General features: G+C 36.7%; 1 protein-coding gene across 10 annotated transcripts in view; it reads left to right on the top strand.

Annotated features, from left to right (window-relative positions):
* Positions 1–24,927, top strand: part of NFIA (nuclear factor I A) — a 530,380-nt gene that overhangs the window by 468,780 nt on the left and 36,673 nt on the right. For 7 of the 10 annotated variants that reach the window (XM_058303489.2, XM_058303492.2, XM_058303488.2 and 4 more), the window contains 2 exons: positions 2,184–2,362; positions 4,657–4,822. In XM_058303489.2, the coding sequence (XP_058159472.1) occupies positions 2,184–2,362; positions 4,657–4,822 (345 nt within the window). The remainder of the gene's footprint in view (positions 1–2,183; positions 2,363–4,656; positions 4,823–24,927) is intronic. The other 3 variants (XM_058303487.2, XM_058303491.2, XM_058303494.2) reach the window with 1 other exon arrangement.

Raw genomic sequence — 24,927 nt, 5'->3', positions numbered from 1 at the left:
GCACCTGAGGCAATGCACTTTCTCATCAATGTCTGCTTCCCAGGGACTCTTCACAGTGGAGTCACCACCTTTGTGTTTAACATGCTGGAAAAGTTGAGTGTATTATTTTGTTATGTTCAGTTCTTTCCCAGCCTACTTTGGAAGTACCACATTCCAGCTCCAACTAGAAAATATTTCTTCAAATGCAGAGTATTCGGTCAAAGTTTCTTGCTGCCAGCAAGGATGACTGGACAGGACCCTATTAAGATCAGAAAATTATTTGGTTGTCTAAAGCGAACAGTACACTTTCCCAGAGTGAAAAAAAAAAAAAAAAGATCAGAGCCAAAAAATCTTAGTTTTAAATCAGAAATAATAATGGATTCCATAATTCATCATTCATTACTAGAACTATTAACTTTTACCAACTTTTCTACAAGTTCCCTAACCCTTTGCTAGGTAGAGAAATATGTTTTTATTCCTTATTTATTTGCATAGTTATTTTATTAATTTCACTACTGCTCTTTATTTAATCATTCATTCAACAAATATTTACTGAGTGCCAGTACAGTTCTGGGGATATGACAATAAACAATTAAGTAGAAAAGATACTTACTAAAATGGGAACGATAGGGAGAAGAACAAATTTGATGAGGGGAGGTGACAAGAATTCTGGTTTGGATAGGTTTAAGTTCTAGATGTCTCAGATAATTGTATGCTTTAAGGCAAGACTTTGTCTGTTTTGGCTCAACATTATGTCCGGAGCCCACAGTAGAAGTCCATGAGTATCTATTGGATGGATTAAAGATTGCATTAATGAAAAGTTTCCATGAAGTCCTGTGTAAAACATGGACTAGACTATTGCTTCTATCCCAAACCCATATTTCCATTATTTAAAAACTACAGACGCCCTTCTGAATTACACAGTTCTAGCCATTTCGATTGTTAGTCAGAAAATGCCCCCATCCTAAGGAGATCCCAGTAGGAAATAAAGAAACCATGGTTGCAGTGGAGAAGAATGCATCCTTTTTTTATTTTTATTTTTATTTCTGTTTATTTTTTTACAGTCCTTAGCCACACCAATGGGATAGTGACAGAAAGGATGGCCTGTCTTGCTTGGGTTTCTCTTCAGTGTTGTGAGTCAATAAAGTCTTATGTTTTCCAAAACTTGGGGCATCTCTGTGTTTTTCTCTTTGCAGAGCTTCTTGAATTTAAAGAATTAAACTGCAAAAAGTAACAAATGAGAAATACTCTCATCAGTTTTTGTGTGGGAGATATTTCTCATTGAGAAGTGAGAGCTGCTGTCTTGCATTTCCTGGTTTGAGTGTCTTCTTACCCTGCAGTATGTTTTATCGATTGCCCTTCCAATTCAAGGGCAAGAGTTCGCTCAGAAAAATTATTAAGCACCTCACATGAGGTTTTTAATCTAATGTAATCTTCCTCTTGTACAAATGAAATTTAGAAGCATTCAAATGTAAGAGAGTAATAATGGTCTGAGTCTTTTATCAGTTTTTGTGGGCAGAGGGCCAATGTTTTAGCAGGGGTCACTGCCCACTCAGTCTGTGGGTTCCCCTGCTCTAACATTTATTATTCATTTCTGGGTTTGGCTTTGAATGGCAAAAAAATTTTAAAAAAAAAGACAATATAGACCTCCCATGTAAAGTGAGGCCCCCAAATTGCATAGGTTCATTAACTGATCATTTACTACATACTTCAAAAAAATTTCATCCTGAATTAGTCCCTAGAAATTTCCCTGAAAAGGGTATAAGAGCTTTAACAATGAGTTATTATCCATGGATAGCTCAGCATGAAAGGGGATCCATATGTGCAAAATAGAATTTGTCATATGTAATGTCAGTTAAATCAAGTCTAATCTACCAAATACATTTTTTATTGCTTGCTTCATTAAAAAGGCTCTTAAGGTAATGAATAATCTTCAGCTTCACCAAGGATTATTAATGCCTTTATAACTCATGTCCACTGAAAATAGAAAGACAGCTTGAAACTCTACCCTAACCTAACCTCTATGTTTGTCTTAGAGCCTGAAAGAAGAAAATCTATCAGAGTTATCCTCTCAAATTGAGTCACATGAGTGATATTGTGAGTTGGGTGAGACAAAGGATTAAAAAAGGAAGTTGAATCAGCTTTAGAAGCCATGGCAAAGCACATCTTTCCGTTCATAAGTCTGGTGTTTTCTTTTCCTGCAGCAAGTCCACATGCAACACCATCGACTCTTCATTTTCCGACATCACCCATTATCCAGCAGCCCGGGCCTTACTTCTCACACCCAGCCATCCGCTACCACCCGCAGGAGACGCTGAAAGAGTTTGTCCAACTTGTCTGCCCTGATGCTGGTCAGCAGGCTGGACAGGTGGGGTTCCTCAATGTAAGGAAATCTCTTTTTTTTTTTTTTCAATTTCTTTAGAAACATTAGCAGAATGTAAAAATAACAGGGAGAGACCTTATGCCCATGTGACATTGTGCTCTGATGTTGTGCTGACTGACTGCAGGCAAATGTCATATTTATTCTAGATTGTGGGAAAGTTAGCTTGCTCTAAGAGTGATTGGCCAGGGTTTAAAAACAGTGTTTGTGTTAAGTTTGCAACTGTCAAGTTTATGGATATAAATCATCTCAAGGGTGAACTATATAACCTTCTAAGGTTTGCAAGCTGATAATTCCACCTCATGCGTTCTAACCCTAGGGCTTATACAGTTAACCAAATAGAAAGACCAAATAATTTTAAATAATGGGATACGAGGGGGACAGATGTTTCAGATCAACTAAATTGATATTTTTTTTAAAAAATACAGTCTTCTAACACTTTAGATCAAGTTGACCAGTACTTGAACTCAAGATGCTAGAAGTACAGTTTATTATGGTTTGTTATTTCTGTAAGTAGTTATCTTTCCCACTTATCTCTGTATTAAGTTAAACAGTATTCAATAGCTTCAAATGAATGTTTTCCATTTTTTCTCAAAAAAACAAAATCACAATTTGAGATAGCATTGCAAGTCTAAAAGTGATTTTGAAAAATCACAAATTTTATTTCAAATATAAAGCTAAATGTTGACAATGAATAACTATATCTCGAAACTATCACCAACAGAAATGATAATGCTTGGCTTAAAACCAAATTTTGTTTTCCTTTTTTACTAATATTTCTTCTGAAGCCACAGATTAGCCATAATTATTATTTTCTAACTTAGAATATTATGTCACTGATTTTCTTCCCTTGCAGAAATACCTGATTCAGCATATCTGAACCAGAACAGGCAGCTTTGAATAATGTCTGACAATATGTTAGCAGATACATTTCTGTCTAGACAACAAATCAATATCATGCCTCTTTCCTCTTGCTTGTGTGTTCATTTGCTTGGCCTATCCTAAAACATTCACTTACAGACTTTAGCCCACTCAGAATTCTAACACACAGGGAAGTTTACTGGCAAGAAAGCACAGCATTCTGATAGATAAGATAGTCTTTGAGGAGCAATACTAAATATGTAACTGAATGTAGATAGGGGAATGAGACTGCCTCTGCAGAATTATTATGCTTAAACATTAAAGCCAAGAGCACCAGGATCTTCTTCATCTGCATTTTGATTTGGAACTACAAGCTAAAGATGAGCTCTGATTGTTGGTCAAAGAGTGTTACTGGTCTCTAGAAAGAGAGTCAGAAAGGCGGCCACTTGGGAAACAATGAAAAAACCAAGCTGATAACCAGCATGAAGCACCTGACTTAGAAATTTCTTCCTTTTTAATTTTAATAGTCCTGACATCATCCTGTATAATTGTCAAATGCCCATTTTTGCATTTTGATCAAAATTTTATAGGGCTTATGCCAGGTCTCTTCATGGGACTCCTTTGAAAAACTTGAAAAGAGAATGGATTTTATTGCTATCTTCAGAGGGAAACTTTCTTTCATTAGAGAGCTGTTACTTGGTTGTTCTAACACTAGGCAGCCAAATAAATATGAATCTTATGGCATATGCTTATATAATTTAAATCAAAATTAGAAGTGATATTTTTCTCTAGTAGAATTCTAATGACAGCTGAATTCTAAAGTTTCTGTGCCTGACGTTTTACAATATGTGAAAAGAGTTTTCATGTTTACTGAATGCATTTATTAAATTGTTATGTAATATCAACTTTGAAGAGTGAAAATAAAACATTATTTTGTCATCTCAACTGCATCTACAGGAAACTTCATTATTTTTGTGTAAATAGACATGGTGGAATAATACCACAGTCTGTAAAACCCATATATATTTAATAATCATGAGAATCTTGATGATGAAGGTAACAGTTAATAAAGAAGTGAAACATTCCAAGCAAAATTTAGTTACCTAGATGACAAATCTTGAGTGATCACTGGTCAGCCATTTCATGGAACCAGATGAAAAGAAGGACTGTGTAGTTCAAAAGATAAGTCTAGAAAGCATTGAGCACATGTGCCTAATGCTTTTGTCAAATGTATTGAGAACAGAACCTAACAGTTCTTCATCTGTATAATCCTACGGAAGAAATCAACTAGCTAGAATACTTAAAAATTTACATAGAAGGCACCTAATGAACCTTTTGTTGTCAGAAGCAGCTAATAGTTGATGTCTGTTTCTTCTTTTTCTTGTGTGTGTGTTTGTCTGTATGTGCATGTGCACATGTATTTTCCATCCTCACAGCCCAATGGAAGCAGCCAAGGCAAGGTGCACAACCCATTCCTTCCCACCCCAATGTTGCCACCACCACCGCCACCACCGATGGCCAGGCCTGTGCCTCTGCCGGTGCCAGACACGAAGCCTCCAACTACATCAACAGAAGGAGGTGCAGCCTCCCCCACCTCACCAAGTAAGTATGGCTGAGACAAAGGCGCCGATCACTTAGAAAGCTCTACTCACTTGAATCTACACCTTAGCTTTGTTCCATATCATATAGGCCCTTGTGATATAGGCACAGGTCCCCAGCGATGGTTGTAGCTTGAATTTGCATAGCTGAGACCAGAATCAAAGTGAACTCCACTCTGAGGGTACTACTACAACTACAGAAATGAATGAGAGTTTGGGTGGATAGGATGGTATAACTACACGCCCAGATATGAACTATTAAATTTTGCATATTTTTGAGTAGCTGAGACTGTTATCCTCATGGTCATGGTCATCAGATGGTATCTAATTGTATGGATTCTTGTTAGCAAAATTTTCCTCTTCCATATAGCCCTGCTTTCCAGGAACTTACAGTTCAAGAGAAATAAACGTAATGAGATACACAGATTATATATCTCATGCATCAAAGTGAAAAAAAAGAAAGTTTAGATCAGCATATCAATTCAAGGTGTGTACATTGAATATTCACCAAGAGTAAGAGCCTGGCAGAAGATCAGAGCCAGTAGCCATGGCAGTTGCATGGGAAGACTTAGCTGGAGGAAGAAATAGAGGGCAAAATTGATGAAAAGAGAAAAGAACTCTTGGCTTTTCTCTGAGTAGTCTGAGAACATTTGATCATAGAATATAAGATAGATTTCTAAACATTTTTAGATTATAAGAATGATTACATAATGAACTAGAGAGAAAACAATTCTCCAGATATATCCTGGTATTTTAGAGATGACTAGGGGACAGAAATAGCTTGAACACATAAATGTGGCTTTTATTAGTGCCTGGAACAATGACAAAAAGAGTGATGGCTGGAGGCGGAGTTCCCAGGTGGTGGATGGACTGCCTACACTTGATAAATGGCGTGATGAGCACCTTCCCTAAAGCTTTAGAGAGGGATCAAAATGGAGGAAAGGAAAACAGTGTGGCAGTGACCCTCATGAGAGGCTTCAAGAGGGTCTTCAAAAGTGGTGAGACTGGAGGTAAAGATCTACTGAGAAAAAGATTAGATTTGACTAGGAAAGAAGTGTTAAGAATGAGAACTCTAGCAATAAAATTGAATGGAGGGGAGAATGAGGCAGGATGCATAAGCATTGCGATTAGGCAATGATTTAGAGAAGTATGGTGAGAGAAGTCTCTCAGTTTCCTTACTTTCAGTGTTGCAGATATAATGGTATTGGGTACAAAAGGAAATGGTTGAAGAGGGAATAGGAGCCTTTCTTTTGCCACCATATTTGATTCTGGGGACCCTGGATCCAAAATGTCTAGAGTCCCTCATGGACACAAATCTGAGGTGAGCTTCGGGTTAACTAGTATTTATTCATTTCAGTAATACATGCAGAAAGAAGTGAGTGGCATTGTACATGGATTCTTTATCTATAGCAAAAATATTGAGGGTCTAGGGGCAGTTTGGGAGAATCTACTTCTCTTGTCAAGAGGTGGTTCAACACTTGTCAACAAGGGAGAAAACCCTTGAATTTTCCATGATACAGGAAGCAAGCAATCTTCATCTTTGGATTTTGGAAGCTCAGATTTAAAAAGGTGTTGAGAGACAAAGGCTCATAGTAATGTCCTGCTTATTGCATTCTTATATAACATATTTGAACAAGTCAGAGAAATAATTGACCCCAAACTCAACTTAAGTCTCTTCACTTGGAATAGTGGCTGAAAGACTGGTAGCTCCATGCTAATTGTACCCTGCACGTGCCTCTGCATTCTACTTTTCTATTCCTCTTCTTCTCCCTGTCTGTACTGAACATTGCCACAGTCCTTGAAAAGCCAAACTCTTAACTTAGTAGAAGAACTCAGGCTTAGGTAGTGATAAAGTATGTCTATAGGATAGGCGGAAGCTACTCAACTCCAGAATCAGGCTGATTCTTTTGGGTGCACAGTTCTGGGCTCTAATGCCTGGATTGAATAAATGCCTCATATATGGAGATACCTGTCTTCCTCTAGTGCCCAGCCTCAAGCTTTTGTCTGCATCATGGAAAGAAAAGGCGGGAGGGGGTATCTTATGGCAGATCCAACTCATATGGTTGTATGAGAGTTAAAACAGTGTTTAAAAGTTTTGGTAAGGAGGAGAATATCAGGACAGAGACCCAAAGTTTGTTGTTAGTAACTTGATACTTATTTTTTAATCATAGGAAGGTAGACAAAACAAAATATTCTACTGCTGGCATAGAAAATTTTTAAATCATCATCAATTATAGCGTCATTGGCTTTTCTGACATGTGTGAATTAACAGTAATATGTTGTTTCACAGCAATATATCGTACTCTTTTAATAAGACAGTCATAGGCTGAAAGAGCTGTAATTTATAGCACAGAGGAGACCTCAAAAATTTCAAAGCCCACTCGTCTTCATTGGAAAGGTATTTATGACCCCCACAAAGAATCCTCTTCCATGTCCTCCTTTCCAAGCCAATTAATAAATAAAATATGAGAAAATCAGATGGGAGATCAGGATATCATCTTTACTATTACAGAACTGTATGCAAGCATGCTTCCTAATATTGAACCCCAGACATACCTACGCAATCTCTGGCAGTGCTGGACCTCTACAGACCTTCCTATGTGAGGCTGTCCACCTGGGTAAAACTGATGGCATAAAGGTGCAGATGAAAGAAGGCTTCTTGCTGGAGACCTGTCTCCCTAACAAAAAGAGGCAAGGAAGGGGCGAAACATCCAGGTTCTCCTTCCAAACTCTTTGGTCTAGAAAGGAGTAAGTGAGGGGTGGAGAGGGGCCATCAGCATATGGAGGAGAACAATTATCAAGAGTGAAGTAGCGGAAAGCAGACTTGGCCCAATGGATAGGTCATCCACCTACCACATGAGAGGTCCGCGGTTCAAACCCCGGACCTCCTTGACCCATGTGGAGCTGGCCCATGCGCAGGGCTGATAACACGCAAGGAGTGCATGCCACGCAGGGGTGTCCCTCGCATAGGGGAGCCCCATGTGCAAGGAGTGCACCCCAGCGTGAAAGAAAGTGCAGCCTGCCCAAGAATTGTGCCGCACACACGGAGAGCTGACACAGCAGGATGATGCAACAAAGACAGACACAGATTCCTGGTGCCGCTGATAAGGATAGCAGTGGTCACTAAGGAGGACACAGCAAATGGACACAGAGAACAGACAACGGTGAGGGGGAGAGAAATTTTTTAAAACTAAGAAAATTATTTTAAAAAAAAAAAAGGAATGAGGTAGCCTCCTTCCACCCTTGAAGTTCATCTTTGATGACTACCTTCTTTTATTCATTTATTCAACCACTGCATAATGAACCTATTAAGTACCAAGGACTGTATTAGCTGCTTGGGATACAGAGATAAGTAAGTTTTAATCCCCTCTAAAGAAATGTAGGATTTATTGAGGGAGACATTTGGTACTCAGGCAGTTTACATAGGACCACACTGGGACAAAAGCCTACACGGGACTTTGATGGACATAGGAGGGACTTTGGTTCAGGCTTGGTGCTTCAGGTGATTTTTTGAAGAAGGTGACTTCTGTTTAATAGGGATAACATTCTGGTATTTTAAGTCTAAGAGAGAAAGAAGAACTTTTCCTGAGAACCTGCTGGGGGATCTAAAATTGTATTATCACTGGATAAAAAAAATTTAGAGCAAAACTATAGTTTCATAAATCATGTGTCTTCTTAGAAATTAAACCACAGCATGGTTGGATCCTGTTTATCTTATGTTTATTAGAGCTCAACTATAGGAAGGGGAAATATCATCACAAGGTATCAAGTACAGATGTTCAGTATCCCAACAGTATGTCCAAAATTGAGGCTTTTTGCAAAAACTCCAATTTTGTAACCTACGACAGTCTTTTCTGTTTAGGGTTTGAGATGACTTGTGATAAAATAAAAGTTTAAAAACAAAAAATAGGAAATTACGCCACCATTCTTCTATATTACCAACATTTCTGATCCTCAATTCCCTTACCTATTAGTGGGAATAACACTAACTGCTCTACCCACTTTCATAGGCAGATTATCAAGATGAACTGGGGTGTCAGATGTGCTGTAGACTGTTAAAAGGCTAAGACATCATTTTTAATATCCTCTTTTAATAAAATACAAATGGATGTCAGCCTAAAGAAGAGTATTTTTTTTTTTGTGACTAATCAGTTGCTTCTGGCACCAGTACTAAACTTTGCAGCTGCAGTCAGAAAAATAGGGGAAAGGCAGATCTGGGGGACAATTTACCTATGAAATGAATACATAACAGTGTGAAAAACCCTTACCAGTGCCCTAGATAATAGTGAGGTGGGGTTTGATGTAGTATTCTCTATCAAGAAGCTTTATGTTGTTGATTTGTTTGTAGAAAGAATAATATACCATGCCAGGGCTCATGCCAGATTTCTTTAGGATACCATGACAGATTAAAGGGACTGCCTATAAGAGTAATTCAGTTGTATGTATTCTATTCCCACTGATTAACTGCCTTCAACTTTAGAGACCCAGCAAGGGAAATCAACATCATTCATTCATTTAGTAAATATTTTTTGAGCATCAGCCATGGGCCAGGCACTCTTCTAGGTACCCAGATTTAGCCAAAAACAAAAGAGAGAAAAAAGTCCCTGCCCTTATGGAGCAGACAAGAAGCAAAATAATGAGTATAAGAGGTAGGATGTAAGATGGTGCCATGCAAATGCTACCCAGAAAAGTGAAGCAAAGAGGTGGTTGGAAGTAATAGGGATGAAATACAGATATAACAGAGTGGTCAGGGAAAGCCTGTCTAAAAAGAGAAAAGTCTGAATGAAGATCTAATGGGTGCAGTGAGCCATGAGGCTATATGGGCAAGAGGTTTCCAAGCGTAAGAAAAGCCAGTTTGGTGAGAACAGAGTGGGTGAATGACAGTAGGTGGAGGTGAGATCAGAGAGGTAATGAGGTTGAATTTGGGGGTTTGCAGGGCAAATGATATACCTTCTTACAGGCCATTGTAAGGACTTTGACATTTATTCTGAGAGAGAGAAGCTGTAGAGGAACACCACCACCAGGACGGTACAGAAGCACTCTGAGGAGTATGTTGAAAATACACCATAGAGGGTGAGAATTAAACCTGGAGAAGAGTCTAGAGGCTATTTTTAAGCAATAAACATAATGATAATCTTCTATGTGCCAGCCACTGTTATAGGCGCAAGGGATACAAAAATAAACAAAGCAGACCAAATCCCCTGCCCTTCATGGAGCTTGCATTCTACTGGGAGGGGGCAGCTATTACAATAATCCATGAAAATGGGGGCATTTGAGTAGAGGTATTAAAATTAATCAGATTCTAGGTTCTGAATGACCAAGACAGTGACCTAAGATGTCCCCCACAAAATATTTGATCAACTAGAACTAGCAAAAACTGGCAGAACCATCTTCTTCAAAACTACTGAAAACAATTAAAGGGTTGCAGTAACTGGGAGAGTGCAGAATCAAGGAAGTGTAGCTTCAGAAAAGGATTACAAGAGAATACCATGAACAAATCTGTGCAAACAAATTAGATAACCTAAATAAAATGGAAAAATTCTTAGAAATACAAACTACTTACACTGACAAAAAAACAAAAAGAGAGAGAAAATCTAGACAGACCCATAACAAAGTAGTAAAGGAATGGGATTAGTAATCAAAAATCTCCAAAACAAAGAAAAACCCAGGACCAGATGACATCCCTGGTGAATTTTACCAGGAATTCCATGAAGAATTAACACCAAGCCTGCTCAAATTCTTCCAAACAATTGGAGAAGGGTACACTCTCTAACCCATTTTATGAGGCCATCATCACTCTAATACTAAAGCCTATCAAAGCCTAATACCAACGTCATCCTAATACCAATATCCCTTAGAAATACAGATGCAAAATTCCTCAAATTCCAGCATACTTAAGCCAACAGCACATTAAAAGAATCATTCATCATGACAAAGTGGAATTTGTCCCAGATATGCAAGTCTAGTTCAACATAAGAAAATCAATTAATCTAATGCATCACATTAATAGAATGAAGGGGGGGGGGGCAGAGAACCACATGATCATCTTCATTTAACCAGAAAAGGCATTTGACAAAATCCAGCCCTGCATCTTGATAAAAAGTATTTAAACAACTAGGATCATATATAAAGAAGTCCTATATCTCTAAAATAAAGACAACTCTTTTGAAAAATGGGCAAATGATTTGAACAGACACTTCTCCAAAGAAGAAATACAAATGGCTAAAAAACACATGAAAAGATGCTCAATATCACTAGCTATTAGGGAAATGCAAATCAAAACTACAATGAGATATCATATCCTTTAGAATGGTGGCCATTAAAAAAATAGAGGACTGCAAGTGTTGGAGAGGATGTGGAGGAATGGAAACCCTATCCACTGCTTGTGGGAATGTAGAATGGTCCAGCTATTGTGGAGGACAGTTTGGCAGTTCTTTCAAAAACTAACTATAGATCTGCCATATGATGCAGCAATTCCACTGCTGGGTATATACCCAGAAGAATTGAAAGAAGGACAAAAACAGATATATGCACACCAGTATTCATGGCAGTGTTATTCACTATTGCCAGAAGTTGAAATCAACCCAAATGCCCATCAACAGATGAATGAACAAAATGTGGTATATATGTACAATGGAATATTACTCAGCTGTAAGAAGGAATATATTATTAAAAGACATGAAAACATGGATGAATCTTGAGGTCCTTATGTTGAATGAAACACAAATATTCTGTGACCTCACGTATATGAATTAAGCAAATCAAGCAGACTCAGAGACCTAGAGTCTGGAAGATCGGTTTACAGGAAATAGAAAGGGAGAAGAAGGTTGTGAGCCAATGTCTATACAGGCTAAATCTATGATAAAGTAGAAGTGAGTAGTTGTGCAATGAAGGGATTTAACAGGTGTAGTGATACTATTGGGTTGGGTGGTGGAAGTTTGACTTGGGTAGGATGGGGAGGAATGTTTGGATGGTCCATGGAACTGGGAGAGGGGAGAGGGGAAGGAGCAGGTGAACACTGGGGATTGGCGGGAATGTGGTTGAAACTGCAATGTTGGGAAAGCTCTTTTGACAGTATGACAAGGAAGAGTTACTGGTTTAGGGTGTTGGATGGCGGGGTGGGCATTCGGGACAGGGTGTACCTGGGGCAGTCTTCTAGAGAATGTGTGAGTGATCATTTTGTCATAGTGTGTTGTATCAGTGGGTGGCTATCCACATACTGAGCCGGAAGGAGTTGGACTCCCATCCTGGAGAGACCCGGTGTGTTCTCAAACAGACGGGTAGGTGTCTCTCAAGAGCACAGGTGGTTTCTAATAGGGGAAGACAGACCAGTGTGTAAAGCCCTCAGTGTTGTTGCAAGTAACTATGAATCTTGTCCTTCAAAGAATGAAGCCTGGTGATTGCCTTGGGTCCCAAGGGGAGGGGGAGGGAAGAATAGAGTATATGGAAGAGGGGGTAATTAGGGGGCAATGGAAGTGTTCTGCATGATCTTGCAATGATGGATATACAGGCCATGCTGAATTTCATTAAAAATCTATATAAGTATATGGTCTAGAGTATAGACCATAATGTAAACCATTGACTATCGTCAGTGGCTATGTTTCAATATTTGCACATCAGTTGTAACAAATGTACCATCCACATATAAAAAGGTTATTGATAGGATAAGGGGGAAGGATGTTGTGTATATGGAAGTCCCCTGTGTTCTGTATGTGAATTGACTGTGACCTAAACTTCTTTGAAGAAAAAATGAAAAAAAGTAGGACACAGAGGAAGAAATGGAAGAAAATGTCATTGTACATACAGGACAACAGGTATAGCAGTGATGAAAGGCAAAATATCAAAAAATTTTTTAAATATTTTTCACTTTTTTTAATATCCCAATTTTCTTATTTTAGTTATAGTTTTCCTAAATTATGTATTTTATTTCTTATTTTCAAACCTATCATTATTATTTCATTTTCCTATTAATTGTAAGTGGCTATATTCTTGGCTTCATTTTTGAAGAAGTTTTGTACACAGAAGGGTTACAACTATAGTAGGGGAGGAACATTGGTGTGGGGTGTCAGTGATGGTGGATACGTTGGAAGAAGTTCACCTGGGCATACGTATAAGGCATATAAATATGTTCATATGTTTATGGGGCATTGTCACAGTGGTGGAGATTCACACAATAACTGAAAGAATATTGAATTCCCATCCTGAGGACCTCTGCCACATTCTCTAATGGAATAGCAACACTCCCCCAAGTGCAGGGGCAATGGCTAGTGAAGAAGGATGGCCCATTGATGGATCCTTAACACTGATGACTATGCTTATGAGCCTTTGCTCTTCAAATTGCAACTTAGCCTAGTGCTGTAGGGTACCGAAGTGTTACCTCCTGAGAGCCTCCATGTTGCTCAAATGTGTCCTCTCTCTAAGCCAAACTCAGCATGTAAATGCATTACCATCCCCTCAGCGTGGGACATGACTCCCAAGGATGATACTCCCTGGCACGAAGGGAGTACTGCCAAGCACCAACTAGCAATGCAACTGGAAAAAGAACTTGAATAAAAGGGGGAAAAGGTAAAGACAAATGAGTTTTTATGGCTAAGAGACTTCAAAGTGAGTCAGGAGGTTATCATCCCAGAGGTAACGCTATGCATGTCTCAGCAGGATCTCATAGACTGCCAAAGTAGATACTATCCCAAATCTCCAGAGTTCATGAGGGCCTGGAGACACCCAGGTCCTACAGTCATGGCAGATAGCTCTAGAGTTTGGTGCCTTGTCAGTGGGCCCTACTTTGGAGTTTGTGCTCCTGAGTGTGACAGAGTTGAACTCAGTTCTGACTTCTCTACACATGCCTCTTCTATCCCTTCTACCCTGTAGTTGGTGCTGGAGTTGGTAGGTGTACATCCAAGATACTTGAATTTTTGGGCTTTCCATGTCCCAGCTGGGCCCTGAGCCTCAGCAGCGTTGCAACGCTTACTCTCCAGTTCATTGGACTCACCCAGGACAATTAACAAGAAGGTGAGGATGAACAACCACCATACCAAGGAACTGAGAGAGTCTACAACTGCAAACAAGTAAATCCGATCCATCAGCCATATGAGATCGAGAAACCATCTCAGTTAGAGTTGGAGTGGGCCTCACTGTCCCAGAATCCTCAGGATTGGGCTGAAACATGGACTAGAATGGACTTGCTGGTATTGTACTATAGACTTATTGTGATTCTAGGAATGGAAGAAATTATATCATTGATGTGGAGACAGTGGCCACTGTAGGTTCTGAAGGCAGGGAGAGGGGAAAAGAAATGTAATATGGAGGCATTTTTGGGACTTGGAATTGTCCTGAATGACATTGCAACAATAGCTACAGGCTATCCTGCCATAATCTATAGAATTAAGTGGGAGAGAGTGTAAACTAAAATGTAACTATTATTCATGCTTAGTGGCAATGCCCCAAATGTGTTCATCAATTGCAATGAATGTACCACGCTAATGAAAGAAGTTGTTAATGTGGGGAAGGGTGGAAGCTGTGGGTAGTGGGGTATATGGGAATCCCTTATATTTTTGTGTGTAAAATATAGCATTTTGTGTAATCTAAGTATGTTTTAAAAATAAATGTAAAGAAAAAAGAAAACTAGGAATAGAAGGAAACTCTTATATGCACTCCATAAAATGTATATAAGAAAAACCACAGCCACATGATACTCAGTGGTGAAAGACTGAAAGCTCTCCTGCTATGATTAGAAAGAACAAGACAAGGATGTTCATTGTCACCAGTATTATTCAACATGATATTGAACACACCAGCTAGAGCAATTAGGCAAGAAAAAGAAATAAAACACACCCAAATTGGAACAGAAGAAGTAAAACTTTCCCTATTTGCAGATGACATGATCCTAGATATAGAAAATCCTGGAAAACCTACAACAAAGCTACTAGAGGTAATAAACAAATTCAGCAAAGTGGAGGTGTTCAAAATCAATACATAAATAGGTAGTGTTTCTGACACTAGTAACGAACAATCTGATGAGGAAACCAAGAAAAAAAAATGATTTACACAATCAAATAAAAGAATCAAATATCTAAGAATAAATTTAACCCAGGAGTAAAAGACTTATATTAGGAAACTAAAAAACATTGGTAAAAGAAAGAAGACCTAAATAAATGGAAAGACATTCCATGTTCATAGATGATGAGACTAAATATTGTTAAGATGACACTTCTACACAAAGCAATTTACAATTTCAACACAATCCCAGTCAAAATTCTAACAGCTTTCTCTGCAGAAATGGAAAAGCTAATCATCAGATTTATTTGAGAGGGTAAGGGCCTTAAACAGCCAAAAACATTTTAGAAAAAAACGAAGTTGAAGAGCCTACACTTTCTGTTTTTAAATACTATTACAAAGCTACAGTAATGAAAACAGCATGGTCCTGGTACAAGAATAGAAATAGAGACCAATGAGATCAAATTGGGAGTTGAGAAATATACCCTCACATCTATGGCCAGTTGATTAACAAGGGCCCCTATGTCAGCTCAATGAGGAAAGAATTGTCTCTTCAACAAATGGTGCTGGGAAAACTGGCTATCCATATGCAAAGGAACAAAGGTAGACCCAGCTTCACTTTATGTAAAAAATTACTTCAAAATGGATAAAAGGCCTAAATTTAAGAACCCAATCTATGAAGAAGCCTAGAAGAAAACATTGGGAAGCATCTTCAGGACCTTATGTCAGTCAGTGTTTCCTCAGACTTTATGCCAAAAGAATGAGCAACAAAAAAAAAATAGGTGAGACTTCAACAAAAAACCTTTTGTCTGTCAGAGAACTTGATCATAAAAGTAAAAAAGACAACCTACAAAATAAGGGAAAATATTTGAATATCATATATCCAGTGAGAATTTAATATCCAGACTATAAAAAGAAATCCTACAACAACCAAAAGACAACCCAATTTAACATGGGTAAAGACTTGAATAGACATTTCTCCAAAGAAGATAATAAATGGATACCCACTAGAATGATTACTTTTAAAAAACAGAAATATCAAGCATTGTGAAGGATACAGAGAAATAGGAAAACTTGTCCATTATTGAGGGAATGTAAAATGTTACAGTCACTGCGGAAAACAGTCTGGCAGTTCCTCAGAAAGTTAACTACAGAATTACCACATGATTTGGCAATCCCATTTCTAGGAATATACCCAAAAGAATTGAAAGCAGCGACTCTAACAGTTATTTATACACCAGTGTTCATAGTGATATTATGCGCAAGGGCCAAAAGATGGAAGCAACCCAAGTGTCCATCAGCAGAAGAATGGATAAACAATATGTGGTATACACATATACTGGAGTATTATTCAGCCATAAAAAAGAAGGAAGTTCTCATACATGCAACAACATGGATGAACCTTGAAGGTATCTTACTGAGTGAAATAAGGCAGACACAAAAAGACAAATACTATATGAAGTCACTGATAAGAAATTTTTAGAATAAGAAAATTCATGGAGCCAGAAACTAAAATTCAGGTTGCCAGGGATCGGTCCACTTGAGGGTAGGGAATGGGGATTGAATGCTTAGTTGGTACAGAGTTTCTGATTGGGGTAATAGACATGTTTTGGTCATAAACAGCGGTGATGGTAGCACAACACTGTGAATATGTTTAACATCACTGGATTATATATTTGAATGTAATTAAAAGAGGAAATTTCAGGTTGCCAGAATAAAATTTTTTAAAACCGTGGGATTCTACAATATAAACAGTGAGACCTAATATAAACTATAACATAATTATAATATTCTTTCATCAGTTTTAGCAAAGTTTCCATACTAATGCAAAGTGTTAATAATAGGGAAAACTGCATGTGTGAGGGGAGTATATTGGAACTCTGTATATTCTGCATGATTTTTCTGCAAATCTGTAACTTCCATAATTTAAAAAATGTATTCAGGTTCTAGATATAATCAAAACGTAGAGCTAACAGGATGTGCTGACAGATTAGATATGGGGTGAGAATAAAATGAGAGACATCAACAGTGACTCCTAGGTTTTCGACCTAAGGAACTAGAAAGAGGGCTTGCCATGAACTGAAATGGGAAAATGGTAGGAGGAGCCGTTCTGGATGATAGGTTGAAAGAAGTTTGGTTTGACCAAGTTCCATATGAGATGCCTATTAGACATCTTACTGCTGAGATTAATCATAGTAACATCCTGCCTACTGTAGTTCTTTGCAGTTTACAGAGTTTTTCATGTGCATTATTTCATCTAATTGGAAAGAGACTCTTTCTCAAGCATGTAATACAATGATGTGTATTACTAAGAGTCCTGAGCACAAGAGCTCGGGAATAGGAGAACTTTCTCAATATGTTTGAATGTATGTGTGGTATGAAAATTCAAAATGCACTATTCTTTTTGTTAATTGTACTGTAAAATCCAATTTTTATATAGTAGGTCGGACTCTAGATCATTCTATAAAAATTGACTTTTCCAGAAAAATATTGACAGCATAGCCCAGAATTATAATAGAAAGGAAAACCATTTTTGAATTGTGCTGGAAGATAAAACATGCATATTTTCCTTTTTCAATGATTAGGAGCACAAAAACTCAGCTTTAAAAATGCATAAATGACTCAAACATCTTTCTCCTTACTTAACTATTAACTGTTTTTTTTTTAATTTATTATTTATTTATTTAACTATCAACGGTTGATCTTTAAAACACAAATCCTGTTAAAAGAGAAGCATGCAATAACATGTTTCCTTTATTATTTATTTTTATATCTCAAATGAATCATGTATATATTCATTATATGAATGAATATGAACCCATTAACCAAGAACATAACTGTAATCTATGACTGGGATGGAAATGTTCCCATTATAATATTTAACATATGTTTAATGCTTTTTGGTTCACAAAGTTCTTCACACATATACATTATATCATCCCATCTTCCTAACACTCCTGTGAGGGCAGGATTTTACAGACAAGGAAATTGAGATTAGAAAGTAGAGGTTACTTTCCCAAGATTATACTCCTGTAGTAGCTTCGTAGAGACTCAAATACAGTCTTTCTCATACTCTTCACTACCTCGTACTGTAGCTGAACAAATTAGCAGTGTGCTGTGATTTCTAGTTGCTGGAAACCACAACTATATCCTCATGTCTGAAATTAATAACAGCAACGTTTTGAGCTTTTACCGATGTGTCGGGAACTTTTAAAATTGTTTTTAAGTTTATTATGTCATTCAATTATCAAAATAATACTGTGAAATAAAGACTTTTGTTATCCTAATTTTACACATGAGAAAAACAAGGCATGGAGAAATGAAGTAACTTTGTTGAAGTCACTCAGCCAGATGTCATGGAGTTCATCCTCTTGGCCATAGCCTCCTATGTCTTTGCTTTAGTTGAAAGCTACCGCATCTTTGCAGTGAAACCTCTATGAGGGAAATACAGAGGAAGATGGTGGTCATTTATACTTGAGTATGACTCTGTTTTTGTTATTGTGATTAGCTCTTTTTAGCGGGGAAAAGGAAGAGAGAGAGAAAAAGATTTGGAGGGAAATAAAATAGCAAAAGTCAAAAAAAAAAAAGGAGATGCTGATAAAGGCAAATTTCATTTATTCCCCAGGGCTCTCCAGAGAGATAACCAGTGGCAAATGCCGAAAAACACTACTCTGACTTGTCGTACAAATGATGGTAGACCTAATTTTCACCAACTCTTTTTTAAATGTGTACAACACATTATTTTAGTCATAGTTAATCAGTGAATGATATATCATATTTATATAATTTCTAAATGGCATAAGGACTGTTTCCTATTTTAGAGAACAACAGCATATAATTACAATAGAGAATGAAATAAATATGAGCTAGTGGCTTTCTTTTGCACAACACTTTCATTACTGATGCCTGGATTATTCCATTATTTTTTTTAACTTTTAAAATGTATATTCAGTACAGTTCACTCTTCGGTATACAGATCTATGAGTTTTTTACACATCATAGATTCTTATAACCACTTCCACAAAGAGAACACAGAATAATTCCAAAAAACTGCCTCATCATTTTCACCTACTTCTAGAGAACTTACTGTACTTCAATATCTCTACTTCCAAATTAATTTTAATTCCCTTACCAGTGCTTCTGCTATCGCTATATTGTATTTTAATTTTTAAGATTCTTCTAAATTAGAGTGCAGGAAAGAGACCCAAGTATATACAGCATTTCAGTCTTTAATAATAGTGGCATTTCATATTAGAGGGGAGAAAGGGATTATTCAATTAAGAGTGTTGGGAGAGTTCAGCAGCAATCTGGAACAAAATATAATTCCTTACACCAAAATAATTCCAACTGGACAAAAAATTTAACATTAAAAGGTAAGATATGAAATGCCACAAGAAAATGTACAATTTTTAAAAATTATGTTGGAGTGCAAAAGGCTTTCTAAATAATATAAAAAACCCAGAACCCATAAAGGAAATATTGATAAATTCAACTCTGTAAGTATGAAAAATTTCTTCATGGGAAAAGACCACCATAAACAAAGTCAGAAAATAAAAAATAAAGTGGGAAAAAATAATTGCAGCACATGTGACAAAAGGCTAAATTAATATATGTATTTGAAAAATTGGTAATAGACCCAACAATCCAATAGAAATACAAAGAACGTGAACATAGAGAAAGGTGTCTCATTCATGTACTGTAAGAACAATGCAAATTAAATTGTGATTGCTATTCTTCCCAGTCAGAAGAGCAAAGATCAAAAAGTATCTTAGCATGATATTGGTAAGTGTGTGAGAAACAGGCACTCCCCTATATTGTAAGAGGACTACAAATTGGTTGGACCGCTTCAGAGGCTGGTTTAGTAATGTTATATATATATATATATATATATAAATTTAAAATGCAGGTCATGCATATATGTAGTTTGGCATGTTAGCAAAGATGTGCGTAAAATATTCATTACAACATTGCTTTATAGTAAAGGATTGGTAATAACCTAAATATCCCCCAATTTGGGTGTTATATATTAGGAAGCCTTTAAAAATAAGGAGACAGGTCTATATGAATTGATGAAATAATCTTTGAGTTATATATTAAGTCAAAAGAGGAAAGTGCTAAGAAGTATATAGAGAATGCTACCAGTAGGTGGGGGTGGGGATATACATACCCATTTGATTGTATGTGGAAGGATAGAAAACTGATAATAGTGGTTGACTCGAGAAAAGGGAACAAGGTTGCTGGGGAAAAGGAATGAGAAAGAGATTTAATTTTTACTACATAACCTTTGGCAGCTTACCCATTGAGAATGAAAGATAATTGAGTTTTAAATCCTCTTTATATCAAATATAACAACTTCTTTATTTTTCAAAATATTTGTCTGATATACATAAAAATCTTGTTTAAAACATCTCAGTCACTTCAGTGACCAAAAGCACATACAAACATTGGGGGGCCATTAAGACCTTGGCAATTTTTATATTCTAGTTTGTACTTCTATTAACTTGAACTTTAGGTGTAATAGTAAAAAGATGTGATCTTTCTGGTAAAGATTAATATTCTTTTTCCCTCACAGATAGCACTGAGTTTGGTGAAATATTGGCATTTTCATTCTCAGTAACCATTATTTGCTTTAGAAAACATTGATTATAAATAAGTACATGCTATCTTAAGTCATAATTTTTAAAACTTCTCTCAGTAGAATATTTCTATTCTGCATATCTAAGTTTGTAATGTTTAAATTTACAAAGATAAAACTCATTATGAAAATCAGGTATTTTCATGTGTATTACTTTAGTGGCATTTAATCGTTACAATAAATCTGCAAAATTGCCAATGCTAACCCTATTTTAAAGAAGCCAGTATTTAAATCCAGGACTGCCCAATATTTTCTATTCCACCAGGGTATAATACTTACACATTTCCTTTGCAAATCCCAAGACACCCACTCCATAAAGAGCTTTTATATTATTTCATTAATAACAGCATCCTGGGTACATTAAATTGAATGAAAAACAGTAGAATAAGAGAAAGAAAAATAAAGACTTAGGAACATTGCAAAGAAGGAATGACAAAAGAACATACAATAGATAATTACATTCAGTGGGGTTATCACAGCCCTTCCTACTATTGTATTAGCTCAGTTTTTCTCTTTTTCAGATGATAGAGATGGCAGATTAGTTTTAAAGCTTTCTTTATAAAGGCAATATATGGCATTGCAGGAAACTTGGGAAATACAAAAAGTATCAGGAAAATTATATTCTCCTATAATCAACTATTATTAACATTTTGGTCTTGTTCTCACCCGTTTTTTTTTTAGTGTATGTGTGTATGTGTGTATTATCCACATAAGCATATTAGATTATTGTTGATCATACTGAATATATGCTGTGCTACTTTCTTAACTAGTATTTCATACTCTCATTTTATTAAAAAATTAAGAAGTGTGTTAGTTTGAAAATTTTACCTATTCCTCTACTTTTGGATATTAAATTTTGTCCCAAACTATGGGACATATGCTCGATAAAATTCCTAGAATTACTATTAGTAGTACAAATAATCCCGATAGCCCTCTCAATATATATTACCAAACGGCTTTTCAGAAAGGTTGTACAGTGTACACGCTCACAAATGTTTTATGAGCCTGACCATAACATTAATCCTTGAGAGGCATTTTTTTTAATTGTTGGAAAACAGATTTTTGGTATGTTACCCTTAACTGAATTTTGGAATCAGCAGTCCCTGATTGGATGATTTTAGCATTTTTCTTCAATTATTTTAGTATAGAGCACAGTGGCGTTCTGGGAATTTCCCATCTACTTGTCTAAATCTCTCTATAGGGATCACTCTTTCTGGACTCTAAATTTCACATAGTGGTGAAGCCTTAGTTAATGAACTCTGAGTCACATTTCTAATAAATGGCAAATGTGTTCAATCCAGTAGGGTTTTCTGGTTCTAAAATATCCCTTCTCTTCAGAGACACTACTCTCACTGCATGTTTTCCGTTCATTTTCTGGACATATTTTAAACATAATTATGATTTATATTTCTGTATATATATATATATATGCATATATAGTTTTATAAGCTGATTTTATTCATTTTATTTTATAAATGTGATATCATTTAAATATAATTTTAATGGCTGAAAAATACTCCAATATATGGGTGAAGTATTAATTTATAAATTGTTTCCAATTTGCTGCTCTTGTAAGTAATGCTGTAACAGACATCTGTGAGCATAAATCTTTATCTGTATTTTGAAGTATTTGTTGAGGATAAATTCCCCTAGGTTTCCAGAGTTGCACTGCCTTTTCATAGGCCATAGAAGCCTTTCAAGAGAGTGATCCAATATATTGATCTAAGTTTCTTTTTTTAGCAAATCCCATCTGAATCCAGGGTTTATTCTCTGTGGCTATTTAATATAACTTTCACCTGTGCCTACCCATGTATGTTGCTTCTGAACAATAAATAGGTTTTATCAATTGAACAATACAAAGCATACATATAAAAATAAATGAGAATTTGAATTAGCCATCAGAAGTGAATTTAAATTAAGCAAAACAAGGCTATATTCTTATTCTTTAAAAATATTATGAAAAAAGAAAGTTATAGGCCATTTAAATAGACTGTATAGGAAACTCTCATTTAAAAGTGTCTCCATATCACACAGATTTTATAATATAAGGTCAAAGCACCTCCAATTTAAAAATTACTCTGATCCCACCTTTCTGCACACTATAATATAACTATCTTATACTTAACTGCACATTTTAGCCCAAATCAGGATACAGCTTGAGCCCCTACCTCCCTATGAGGATCCTTGATACAAGTAGAAATACCAGCAAAGCACAACCATCTCACTAACCTGATTCTCTTCGTGATTTTTGTGAACTGTTGGCACAGTGGACACTTCATGCAAATTGTTCCCATACATGTTAAGTAATGCTAATCTATTAAAGTTAGAATTCATTAGCTTTTCAGGAAAGAAGCTGGTGGATATGTTGTTCTGTAATAATTTACTAGCGATAAGTAGGCTTTAATTTCATGCCCTGAAGGCTGTGTCTTTTTTTCCCCCTTTGGTAACTTGTTTGTAAAGAAAAAAGATTTGCAGAAATAATAGAATGAGGAAACTGCACAAATGTGATCAAAATAATGGTAATTCGGTGTGGTTATCTTCTCCATTCCAAACATCTGGATGAAAACTACACTGTTCATCCAATCACATGGGAATTTCTAAATCTCTGAATGCTTGGTCACGTATAAGCAGAGTATGTATGTGTTTGCTTAACTATATACTAATATTAAAAACACTAACCTAGGCCCTATAACCTTGTCTATTTCAGTAGATAAGTTTGAAGAAGAAACATTCCAATATTCTTCAGCACTTCTTTTGTGATCCTGCAAGAAAAAGTGCTATTTAAATTTGTTAACGAGTTCAGTTGCAATGGGTTTCATTTAGAAATTAGTCAATATGTCTTCTAACAAATTTCTGCACATTTTTACAAATGGAAATTTTTTTTCAGTTTTTTAAAAAATAATGACAGTGCAGTTAAGCAAAGATTAGGAAAACTATTGCTACTAGGTATTTAGTCACGTCATTGTTTCATTTCGCAACAATGTTTTCTCTTACACATTTTCTTCACTGTCAGGTGCCACTAATAACCATTTAATAAAATTGCACTCTGAGTACATGGGATTCTGTTAAGTCTCCTCCTGAACTTGTTTAGATTACTTCTGCCAGATAACTAGCACATTCCTGGGCAGATAATAGTATCTCAGTGAGTCTGTTTTGAATGAAATTAAATTTTTGACTAGGTATTTTTAGAAGGAAACTCCCACATGTGAATATATCCAAGTTTCTGAAAACCAGAGAATGTGTGGAATAGTTATTAGTATTTGAGATAAAAAGGGGAAGACGGAGAGTGTGAAGGTACCCACTTGTTCTAATGGTGTTTGGAATGGAAATGTGGTATCTTTGCTTATTTTATTAATCATCTCCTCTTTTTAGAAGAAAAATAAATCAACAGCTTTCTTCTCCATTTTCAAAGATTCAGGTCTATGATCGTTAAATTTTTACCTTCCCTTGTTCCCGTATGACAAAGTCTAATTTACAGCATTCCATTTTTCTCCTTTCTCTCACCAATGGTTACCTCCGTTTCCTTCTTCTGTTCCTTTACTTGTGCCGGCTCTTCTGTGACCAGCTAGGCCATCTGAACCTGTCAGCCAACTCAAAAGCCATCTCTTCTCTAAAGCATTTTCCTTTTCCTCCTGCCTGGTGTCACTTTTCTATCCTTTAACACGTCACAGATTTGTACTCATGTTACTTTTAGACACTCATGGTTTCATCTTCTGTACTTATGTCTCCCCATTAGACTCTGCTCTCTGAAGGATAGCAATTGTGTCTTACTTACCTTTGTACCCCCCATATGGCTCAGTAGAGAGCCTGGCACATAGCAAGTGCTCAAATAAATTCCTTTTGAAGAGAGAAAGAAAGAGATGAAATATATGACTATGTCTCTCTTTGATACGCTCCAGAGTTTAGGCTTGGAGGGGTTTAAGGAGATAAAGAAAAGGGTGAATGTTCCCTCTTTCATAGTCTCTGATAAAACAGAAACATTTGCTCTTTAAACTTCTTGTCAGTTTGCAGACCAGGCTGCCTGGGTTCAGGGGACTTTAATTCTTCCTGTGTCTGGAATTAAACGCAGATCCTCAGAATTCACCAAGCTCTTGTATGTTCTTTTTCCCTAAGATACCTCATTGCACTCCTTTTCCCTCTAGCCAGGACCAGGGGAGCTGGCCATCACTCTACCCAGGCAGTGGCAGCCCCAGGTGGAGCCAGCACCTCAGCCTCCATGGGGGCATTTTTTGCACAAGCAGAGGAGGCTTTGGTCAAAAGGGCACTCTCCTTTCAGACTCATCGTCCACACACAGAATTCCGGGTAAAAAATTTCCCCTTTTCTGCCTTTCGGTGATGACACATATTCCAGTGATTCTAAATTTGAACTAGATCTTGAGTCTGCCTCTCTACTCTCAAAACAAGAGATGCAAACTTACATTTTCTAGTTTGTCAAATTTGGGGGATTTTCTTGATAGTGTTTATTTTAAAAGAACATTAAC

Source organism: Dasypus novemcinctus, chromosome 9 (assembly GCF_030445035.2).
Source record: "Dasypus novemcinctus isolate mDasNov1 chromosome 9, mDasNov1.1.hap2, whole genome shotgun sequence".
NCBI lineage: Eukaryota > Metazoa > Chordata > Mammalia > Cingulata > Dasypodidae > Dasypus > Dasypus novemcinctus.
Note: the sequence above shows the minus strand (reverse complement) of the source record. Positions and strands in the feature narration are given on the sequence as shown.